This window comes from Zingiber officinale, chromosome 9A, assembly GCF_018446385.1.
Source record: "Zingiber officinale cultivar Zhangliang chromosome 9A, Zo_v1.1, whole genome shotgun sequence".
Classification (NCBI taxonomy): Eukaryota; Viridiplantae; Streptophyta; class Magnoliopsida; order Zingiberales; family Zingiberaceae; genus Zingiber; species Zingiber officinale.
In genome coordinates this window covers 3,519,461-3,530,850 of record NC_056002.1, presented here as the reverse complement: position 1 = coordinate 3,530,850, position 11,390 = coordinate 3,519,461, and the positions used below count along the sequence as shown (strand labels likewise).

The 11,390-nt window shown below is 38.2% G+C and overlaps 1 protein-coding gene across 1 annotated transcript; it reads right to left on the bottom strand.

Annotated features, from left to right (window-relative positions):
- Positions 1-622: 622 nt before the first annotated feature.
- On the bottom strand, positions 623-1,552 carry LOC122021503 (proline-rich receptor-like protein kinase PERK10). Its single transcript, XM_042579624.1, has 3 exons — positions 1,468-1,552; positions 1,340-1,395; positions 623-1,174 (listed from the first exon to the last, which is right to left on the bottom strand). The coding sequence occupies exons 1-3, from the start codon at positions 1,550-1,552 to the stop codon at positions 623-625; spliced, it is 693 nt and encodes a 230-aa protein (XP_042435558.1).
- Positions 1,553-11,390: the final 9,838 nt, after the last annotated feature.

Genomic DNA, 11,390 nt, shown 5'->3' with positions numbered 1-11,390 from the left:
TTTGTTTATATCAACGAGCCTCATTAAACGAGCTCAAATGAACTTTTATCGAATCGAGATTTGAATACTCATAAGCGGCTTAGTTTATTTATACCCCTAAGAGCGACGTAAAGATTGAAAGCGCCCCAATGAATGAGCGAGCGAGCATCACACACGAGGCATGCAACCGTTAATGGATTGGTTATGTCACTCTAAAATATGGATAAAGGAAAGAAATTCAGAATGAAAAATTATTCTCAGCCAAAGAGGAGAAAAAAGATAAAGAAATCTTTTTTCTTGCATGTTTATCTATTTTAAGGTGGATACATGCAATATAATTTTATAAATAAAAAGGATGCATGCTTTATTTTTTAGATACATGGTATTACTTTATGAATTAAAAAGAGTACATGCGTCAATTTTTTAGTATATGGTATAATTTTGTGAATAAAAAATGATACATGCTTATTCTTTTTCCATCTGTAATTTTCCGTCCGATCTTGAGATGAACAATTTTGACTCCAAAACTATCCGTTGATAGTTTACGTTTCTCTTTCATCTGCAAATTTTAATAACATAAACGATTGAAACTTTTCCACTGAATTTAATTTTTTTAATTTTATTTTCTATTCTCTCAAGTAAACTAACCATTAGGAGGGTCATGAGGGATACGTCCGGAAGGAGGCTCCGGAAGAGATGGAGTTGGATCGTCACTTCCAAATAGAGTCGGATCATCACTTCCATTAGGGGGACCGTGAGGAATACGCCCGGAAGGAGGCTCTAGAAGAGTTGGAGTTGGATCGTCACTTCCTAATGGAGTTGGATCGTCACTTCCATTAGGGGGACCATGAGGGATACGCCCGGAAGGAGGCTCCGGAAGAGTTGGAGTTGGATCGTCACTTCCTAATGGAGTTGGATCGTCACTTCCAGTAGGGGGACCGTGAGGGATACATCCGGAAGGAGGCTCCGGAAGAGTTGGAGTTGGATCGTCACTTCCTAATGGAGTTGTATAGTCACTTCTATTAGGGGGGCCGCGAGAGATACGTCTTGGAGGAGGCTCCGGAAGAGATGGAAGAGATGGAGCTGGATTGTCAGGTCCATAATCCTGTGTGTCCACCTTCATCAACATCCTCCAACGAACAGCATGACTGCCATCAACTTCATCAGCTCTATTCTCAGATAATGCATAATATTCCTGCTTTTGATGAACAGTAGAAGTTAAACTAGAGACTAATTCCTAATTAACCCAAAAAACTAATAATATCTTTGTTTTGTTTTTTTTTTATATCTTTGTTATGAAAACAAGAAAGTCTGCTATAAAATTAATATAAGCGAAGGAACAAAGCGTCATTTTCATTACCTTGGTCATGGTTGCTGAAGGAGCTGCATACTCGACAAAGTTCTTGCTCTTCCTCCCTGTGTATATAAGAAGAATGAAGATCTTTAAGTAAAGACAGTCATGAAATAATGGATTGAAGTTGTACCTACCTCCCAATGCTGTTGATGGAAGTGAAACCATGATGATGATGATCATGAAGACAACAAAGATACGTTTCTGTGCCATTAAGGCCATCACCATACACTGCGATTTCTCAATCCCTTCAGTGCTTTGCTAGCTCTCTGATCATCTACTTGGAAAATTAGATATATATATAGTCAATTCTTTATACGTGACAATGCAAATCTCACCGGACTCTTTTTTAAAACAAAAAAGGATAAAAATAAATATTGGGAAGTGGAAGCTGGCACAATCTCTAACTTAGCCATATATATAAATGCTTAACCTTGTACAACACCTTGTTTAATAGGATGTGTTAATTGTTGGAGATACAAGGAATATGAAATTATAAAAACAATTTAAATTTACAGGGGGCTAGATAACTTCAAAACTGCTAAGTAAGTAGGAAAGATTGAATTGTTTGGTACGGCGAGTCGCCTCATATGACGAAGTTACTTTGTATGGTCAAGCTACTTTGTATGGCCGAGCGATCTTGTATGATCGAATCGTCTCATGTGATTGAACTGTCGAAGTGTAGAGTGCCGAATCAACATACCTATCGAGTTGCCTTGTATGATCGAGCCATCTCATGTGGTTGAACTGTCAAAGTGTAAAGTGTCGAATCGACATAGCTATCGAGCTGCCTGGTATGACCGAGCAGTTCATGTGATTGAACTGTCGAAGTGTAGAGTGCCGAATTGGTATAGCTGTCGAGCTATAGAGTTGACCAAGTTACCGAATGCCAAGCTGTTGAGTCAGCCAAGTTGCTGAGCTGGCCAAGTTGCTGAGTCAGATGAGACTACGATCCACGTTTAGTTGCACAGATACAACTCACCACTATGAGAAAAAATAAGTTTATTGACGAATTATTTCCGTCCAAAATAAGTTTGACAAGTATTAACTGTTATAGACCAAAATGAATGTTATCATTTTATTTTGGGGTAAATGTCAGATTTGGCCGATAGTTTTTAATTTTTTACTCTCCAAACTTATATTATATTTGGCTAGTTATAATTTTATTCTAGTAAAGTTATAGTTGACCAATAATTTAAACTATTAAAAGTTAAATTTTATTGAAAATTTATAATTTATTTTTGTCAGATAATTATTTATTTTTTATTAGTTAAAGTTTGATTATTAGTCGGAGTTAATTTTGATTGATAAATTGGGAATATGTATTGTAGTACGTATTAGTAATTAATATTTTCCTTAGAACTACTTTACGTTGTAGACATTTTTATATCGTTATTATTAGGGCTGTAGTCTAATTGTGCCAAGCTGAATAATAAGAGACTTGAGTTTGGCGTGGTTCATTTTCTCCTAAGTTCGAGATTAGCTCGAGTTTAATTTGAACTTTATTTTTTAAACTTGAGTTTATTTTATATGAAATTAAATAACTCACAACAGTTCGACATAGGTTAAAAATAACTTATTTAAAAGTTAAATGAGTTAGTTTGTTTAAAATATTTAGTTATAATAATTATTAAAATATTATTATATTTATAATTCACAGGAGTTCAAGCTCAATTTGATAATATTTTTACACTCAAAATTAAGCTCAATTTGCTCACTAAGGACGACTCGTTTAGCATTTCTCCCTCCTCCACTAGCATTGTCCTCTCCCTTCTCTAAATGCCTTTTGCCTCGTCTTCGACCCAACTTCCTCCGTTAAACCTAATAATATTACTAGTATTTTAATAAAATTACGGTGGATTTATTAAATATAAAATAATTTATAGTCAATAATTATATTAATTTTGATTGTTAAAAAAATTAAAAATATCATCCAATTTTATAATTATTTTTTAAATATTTATATTAACATTACCTAACTAAAAAAATTTAAAAATGTAGCTAAAATTTATTCAATTTTTTTTATAAAATTTTAACAATTTAAAATTTTATTTTTAAAAACTTTATAATAAAATTATCAATAAATATTTAATAGATAATTATTATAATAAATAAAAATCAATTTATAAGTCAATTTTTTACTAGTAATTATATTATGCAACCTGTTTTCTTTCTTTTCTTATTCTTATTTACGTTATTTATCCCTTCCGACGAAATCCTAACCTTAAGCCGAAAAACTACCTTTCATGCAATAACAATGGCACAGCTCCATTCCATATAGAATATGGCTGCTCAGACCAACGTCAAAAGAGGATGAATGGAGCTGCTGCTAATTGATTCTTGGAGTTCCATAGAGTGATTAGTGGTGGGCACTTGAAAGTTTTTCTCTGTCAGTGATCTATATGGTGTGCTTATTATCTCTCTTCTTTCTACCTTGATTAGTGTAATTGTGTTGGGTTGCTTTAGTGTTTAATGCATTCTATTAGATGTGTTTATGGTCTGTGTTTTAGGGCCTTCACCGAGAGAGGAAGAAAGAAGATGTGCTACTGATAATAAATATAAGTACACGTTCTGTTCAAAACGAAAAAAAACAGGAAACAAGATAGAGGAAAAAACAGGGAAAACGAAAACAAGGGGCAAAGGCAAACAAACAAGTGCCAAAAAAAAAAAAAAATTCCGTTACTTTGTTCTCCATGTCTTTTGTAGATTCTTTTGATATCTCTGTACTATCATAAAATATCTTTTTTCTTTTTTATATAGTTCCTTCTTTTTCTGTTAAACTTGATCATGATAATTATTTATTATAAAAATTATAATTTCTTCCATTACTTTATATTCATGACTTATTTGGTCATGTTGATGGTACTTCATCCTAATCTCAAAAAGATGATCCATCCCATGCTATTTGGTTTAGGAAGGATCAACTAATTTTGACTTGGTTAATCTCATCAATTACTGAACCTATACTTCCCATGCTCGTTAGCCTCAACCCCTCTCATCAAGTTTGGAAAGCTCTTAATCATTCTTTTGCATCTCACTATCAAGCACGGGTTCTCCAACTTCATCTACAATTACAATCTGTGCAATGAGGAGATGTTTCTATCAATGTTTATATGCAATTAGTCAAGACCATTGCTAACAACCTAGCAATGATTGGACATCCGGTCTCGGATCCAAAACTATTGATGCATGTTTTTGCAGATTTGAGTCCTTAATATGATAGTTTTATTCCTAGTGTGACGACTCACATGGATCAAGTGTCATTCGAAACTGTTCATGGTATACTATCTTCTTATGAAAGACTTTTACAAATACAATCTCAAAGGATGTCAGATTCTCTATCTTTATTGGTACACATGATTAGCAAAGTTTTACAACCTGATCAACATAATCAGCCTTCTCCCCAGCATGGTCATCAAAATCAAGTTGGAGGTTTCAGAGGCCGAGGTCGAGGTCGATGACGTTGTCAAATTTGCTTCAACTATGGTCATTATGCTCAAAATTATTATAAAAGATATAATTCAAATTTGTGAGGAGAACCTGTATTATCAAATCGATCCCCTCCCTCATTTTGGCAATCTAGTACTTAATCGTCTTATTCTGGAGCATTCTCACTCTCCATCCCTCCTAATGCAATGTCATCAATTTCTGAAATCCCAGGATGACATCCGGATTTTAGAGCGACTCATTATGTTACACTGGACTTCGCCTTATCATGGATCGGACATAGTACAAATAGGCAATGACTCAAGTTTACAAATTGCTCACATTAGAAACACATCCTTTCATTCATGTGATCATCGCATGCGCAATACTCTTCATGTTCTTTATATCACTAAAAATTTACTTTCCATAAGTCAATTTGCTCTTGATAATAATGTATTTTTTGAATTTCATTCTCATCATTGTCTTGTGAAGGATCCCGTGACAGGAACTATTCTACTCCAAGGGGATACTAAAATCTGTCTTTATCATCTTCAACACATCTCTCTCAAAACCTTTGTTCGAGAACACACAGACAAATTCTCTTAGCATACAAGTCTTGATCATCCGTTTCTACGTCTTGTTCAAGATATTATTAATCGTTTTAGCATCATCATCTCATTTATGTGAAGCTTGTATGAAAGGAAAATATCATAAACTACCTTTTGCATCCTCGATTTGCAGCTCTACTTTTCCTTTAGAAATTATTCACTCTGATGTATGAGGTCTTGCTCCTATTCTTTCTAATAAGGGTTTTTTTATATACTATTTTTATTGATAACTTTAGCAAGTTCACTTAGATTTTTCCTATGAAAAGAAAATCTGATCTCTTCGATATTTTTTGTCATTTTCAAAAGCATGTTGAGCATTATTTTGATCGTAAAATACTCTCCATTCATTCTGATTGGGGTAGAGACTATCAAGTGTTTCATCATCATCTTACTTCTCTGGCATCCTCCATCGAGTTTCTTGTCCCCACACTCCTGAGCAGAATGGATCCGTTGAGAGAAAACATCGTCATGTGGTTGAAACTGCCTTAGCTCTTTTTAATCATGTCTCAGTTCCACTTAAACTTTGGGATGGAGTTGTCCAAATTGCAGTCTATTTATCAATTGTTTACCCACTCCATTATTTCAAAATAAGTGTCCCTTAGAGATACTTTATAATCGTCCTCCAGATTACTCTTTCTTCTGTATCTTTGATTGGGCATGCTATCCTTGGCTACGACCTTACTTTAAACACAAGTTAAACCCTCTCTCTCAACAATGTGTTTTCCTTGGTTATTGTAATTTGCATCACGGGTATCCTTGCCTCCATATTTCGATCGGGCGAATATATATTTCTCGATATGTTACTTTTGATGAATCTCTTTTCTCGTTTACAGTTGCTACCTTAGATCCTTCTTCAGATAATCAAGGAACCTATCTAATATTACTGAGTAATATACTAGAATCCTCACAGATTGCTTCATCAGGACATATTGAAAGTACAAGGGGGATGGTATCTTGGATCCTGCTCCATCTCCACAAATTCTAGTAGACTCAGTGGCTAGTGGTGATCCACTTTCTAGTTTTGATTCCAATCCATCTGATCACTCATCTTTGAGTAGCTCTGATGATGATACTCCTTGGCGAATGCTTCCTCTAAGTGATATTTATGCACGATGCCAACTAGTTTCCACTTGTTATCCTCTTCCGCTTGCTCTTATTGCTTCTTCAAATTTTGTTGAACCTTCTAGCTTTACATAGACAGTCAAAGATCCAAAATGGCGTGCTGCGATAACTATAGAGTTTGATGCTCTTCTTCACAATGCAACCTAGAGCTGAGTTCTTCGTACTTCATATATAAATATTATGGGTTCTAAATGAGTTTACCGAATTAAGTATTGTTGCAGATGGATCTATTGAATGTTACAAAGCTCGGCTATTGCTAAAGGCTTTAATCAACAACCAGGTATTGACTTTAATGATACTTTTAGTCCAGTCGTCAAAATTACAATAATCAGATTGCTATTATCTATAGCTGTTAGCTCCAATTGGCCGATATGATAATTAAATGTTTCCAATACTTTCCTCTATGTACACCTTGAAGAAACTATTTTATGGAGCAACCGCCTCGATTCATCCACCCATAACTTCCAACACATGTATGTCAACTTCAGAAATATATATATGGTCTTCAGTAAGCACCTCATGCCTAGTTTCATCGTCTATCTACTTGGCTTCATGCTTAGGGATTTTCTGACTCTAAAACTGACTCTTCCCTATTCTACAAATATAATGAGAAATTTTCAATATTTGTTATGATTTATGTGGATGATATCTAAATAATTGATAGTGATCAAAATAACATTACTACTTTACTCCATCTTCTTCGTTAAGAATTTCCTATTCGAGATCTTGGTAATGCTCATTTTTTTCTTGGCATAATGTTTCTCTCACATTCTGAAAGTTGTCTTCTCTCTCAAAGCAAATATTTTATTGGACTTCTATAACAAGCTAAAATGGATGGTACACGTCTTATCTCCATAACAATTATTAAAGGTGGTTTCACTACACCTTCATCCTCCTCTTCAATGTTGACCCCCAGTTCTACCGAAGCATTGTTAGTGCCCTATAATATGTCACCATTACATGACTCGATATTACTTTTGTTGTCAATCATGCCTGTCAATTTATGCATGCTCCTACTGAAAATCATTGGGAATGTGTTAAGAGAATTCTTCAATATATTAAAGGCACTATTCTACATGGTCTTCTTTTATATCGTCAGTCCTCACGAGAGTTGATTGCCTATAGTGATGCAGATTGGGCTGGATCGCCCGAAGATAGATATTCTACTAGTTGATATGCCATATTTCTTGGGCAGAATCTTGTTTCTTAACTTTCAAAGAAGCAACCTATAGTCTCTCTCTCAAGTACTGAAGCTGAATATAAAGCTATAGCTAATGCGATGTTAGAAATTATTTGACTACAATATCTTCTTTTGGAATTACACTTTTCCCCAATTGCTACGCCTAAAATTTGGTGTGATAATATTGGAGCTACTTATTTTGCGAAAAATCCTATTTGTATGCTCATACCAAGAATATAGAGATTGATTTTCATTTTACTCATGAGCGTGTGGTGACTCGACAACTTTTAGATTTTTACATTTCTACTGAAGATCAAATTGCTGATATATTTACCAAGCCATTATCCATACAACGTTTCACCAAGTTAGCACTTAAACTCAACGTTCAAGTACTCCCGTTGAGTTTGTCGCCCAATAAGGAAAAGATGCATGTGGTTGCTCTTTCTTATTATAACAGTCCGAGCCCTTGTTATAATAGTCTGGGCATGGCTCCCAATATAAGGCTTGAGGTAAATCCTCGGGCTATTTTTTTTAGACCCCTTGTCTGAGATGCGGGTCTGGTCCTTGGAAATTATGGGCGTCTTGTGTGGATGTGAAGCAATGGCCTATTTTTCAGAAGTCGCTCGCCTTTTGGCCTCCTTGAACATTTCGTACTCTCCTTCTGTTATGGTGACGTTGATTCTTCTGGTCTCCTCTATCATCACGTTCAAGAACAGGTGAAGGAAATTTTCACAGATGGCGTTAAATTGATCTTGTCCAGAATTTGAGTCAGACGAAGGTCAGCAGAGATGTCATTGGTGTTGACGGAGAGGCGACTTAGACACCCCTAGCATATGTGCCTAGGAAAACGAACCCCCACATGGGACTGATGGATGGCGGTGACTAAATTGGTTGTACTTAGGCTCTGCGCATACTCAAAAAAGCACACGAAATATTGGAGATCAGAAACTAGGAAAAAAGTCCTCGACGTAGGCCCTCCGACACTCAAGTCAGGTACTTTTTCCCCAGAAGAATAGTGTACGAAGGAAAAAAACTGTAGAAGATAAGTGTGAATGTGCGCGTAGCTGCTCAAGGGAGAGGACCTCCCTTTTTATATGACCATACGTACCTCTGGAGCCTAACCGATGTCGGAGAATGTTAGGTGTCAGGGCTTGTCGGGTGATGGAGGACGCGTGTCGCCCTCTTATGGATTGAGAAAGGTTCTACTCGCAGATGATAGCAGACCATTGGAATATTACCTAACATATGACAGTTATTCCCTGATAGGCGGTTACGATTCCCTGACATTGTTGTCGCCTAGTGCCTTCTATCGCGCCCCAATTTATCTACAGGTAGTTCGGGATAACCGTTAGGGTGTGCTGCTTGGTCTGAGTCTTGATGAGACAGATGAGCTGCAACGAGGGTCCCATATTTCACACTTGGAATATTAAAGAGCAGACCGGGAGTTGTCTTACTGAAAGTACCAAGCCTGTCTATGCAGATCGGGTTGAGGAGACCAGACCAATCGAGGAAGGTCTGGCCTTTCTCCAGGCTACATCTCATGTCTCTGATCTGGAATCTTGATCTGTTAGTATCCGATTGGGAATTATACGGCTGATGACGTCAAGAGTTCTAAATCCTTCTTTCCCCTGACTTTTGATTGTCACGTCCCCTTGACTGCCACGTCCCCTTAACTTCTGACTGTCATGCCCCCTTGACTTCTGATTGTCACTTCCCCTTGACTTCCTACTGCCACGTCTTCTTAACTTCTGACTATCTATCTTTATCAAACCCCACCTTTATGCACCGTATTAACAACTATCAGGGACATTTGAAATAAGTAGTTCTTGACTCAAGTTGTACAAAGAATCCTTTGAGAAGTTGAAAGCAAATTTCCAAGAAGTCATTATATAGAAGATCCCCCGATTAGACAACCAAGCAGTAGATGAACTGGCTAAATTAGCTAGTTCATTATCCCTGATCGTCATAAGCCAGTCGATCGAGCAGGTCTCACTGGTAGCACATACGATTGAATGGAGGGAATTTCCTTCCCAAATGACTAGAGGACACCGTTGATTGAATTCCTCTACTCCGAAAGCACATCGTCAGATTAGGAAGCAACTCACCTATTGAAAAAGAGGGTCAGACAATTTACATTGATTGGGAATCAGCTTTATAAGCAGCCTTTCTCGAGGCTACTGCTTAAGTGCATTGGGTCAGAAGACATAGAGTACATCCTCTAAGAAGTGCACCATGACTCCTACGAAAATCATTCGGGCGACTATTCGCTGGCTTGAAATATTTTCCTAGCTGGGTACTTTTAGCCCACTCTCTAAAAGGAGCTCGGACAGTAGCCACCTACCTGTCCTGCCGAAAGTATCACAGCATCCCGCACCAATTGACTGAGTAGATGAAGGCATCCACGGTGTCTTGCTAGTTTGACCAATGGGGCATGGACATCGTTGGGCTGTTCCCCATGGCGACCGCTTAGCGAAGATTCTCAGTCGTCGCGGTGGATTACTGCTCAAAGTGGGTGGAGGCTGAGCCGCTGGCTAAAATAAGTGAACGGATGGTTATCAAATTCATCTGGCAGAACATCTTGTGTCGGTTCAACATCCCCCATCGGCTCGTTTCGGACAATGGGAGGTAGTTCGCTGGTCGGAGGCTTAAAGAGTTTTGCGAAGGCTATGGCATCCAGCAGACCTTCGCCTTTATGGGTACCCCCAAAGCAACAGCCAGGAAAAAGTCACCAACCGAGAGATTCTTAGAGGACTACAAGCTCGGCTCGACCACACAGGAGGCAACTGGGTCGACGAGCTCTCCAGTGTCCTATGAGCCCTTCGTACGACTCCAAAGGAGACGACTGGTGTAACACCATTTTATTTGGTGTATGGCGGTGGGATGGTGGTCCCTGTGGAGGTCAGAGTAGAATCAGATCGGGTGCAGCTCTACGATGAAGGGAACGCAGAGCGTAGACTCATAGAGCTAGATTTGGTGGATGAGGCACGAGATAATGCTACCGTTCGACTGATGGTGTATCGGCAGCGGATGAAGCAGAATTACAACTGAAGGGTGATCCCGAGGTCCTTCCAAGTCAGCGATCTAGTGTAGAAGAGAATAAAGTCGATCGGGCAGTCAAACCCCGACCGTGGGGAGACATGTCCGAGCTGCCCTCCAATCCAGCTCGGGATGATACGTAGGAAGGCCGACGCTCAATACGGGGTAGCAGGATGCCGAGGGAGACCGGATAGCTTATTCGAACGGGGAATCGCATGTTACTACATAGTCATTTCATAGAAGAGCAATTGAAGTCAATGGAGCGGAGGGGTCCCGGTCGAACGACTAACGCGCTGAGCCAAGAAGCGGGACCCGGCCATGGACAAAGCGAAGTCCTAGCCGAGCGGGTACCCCACTCGACCCATCAACGGGATCGCTATAGTATCTACCGATATCCTTTTGGAAGATAATGTCGCTGATATGAGGCATGTTCGACAGGCATATCATACGGCAGAAGCTTCTACTGTCTCATCAGGAATATGCATGTCTTGTGTTATGCAACCGCAAGTGCACAGTTTTATCGTCAGTAATAAAAAAATATCGAATCCACAGGGACTGTTGATTAAACACTAGTTAACTTTGCACGGAGAATTATCTTGACAAACGTAAGATTGGTGGGAAAAGAGAGTAAGAGAAAAAAAAGAGGGAAGAGAGAGAATGGATCTTGAGAGGGTTGAGCTAAGAGGAT

What these genes read in the sequence shown, in the direction of transcription:
- LOC122021503 (XM_042579624.1), bottom strand. Translation starts at nt 1,552, where the DNA reads ATGGCCTTAATGGCACAGAAACGTATCTTTGTTGTCTTCATGATCATC. An exon ending in TCCATCAACAGCATTGGGAG is followed by an intron (nt 1,396 to 1,467) that starts GTAGGTACAACT and finishes TTATATACACAG; the next exon opens with GGAGGAAGAGCAAGAACTTT. An exon ending in CTTCAGCAACCATGACCAAG is followed by an intron (nt 1,175 to 1,339) that starts GTAATGAAAATG and finishes CATCAAAAGCAG; the next exon opens with GAATATTATGCATTATCTGA.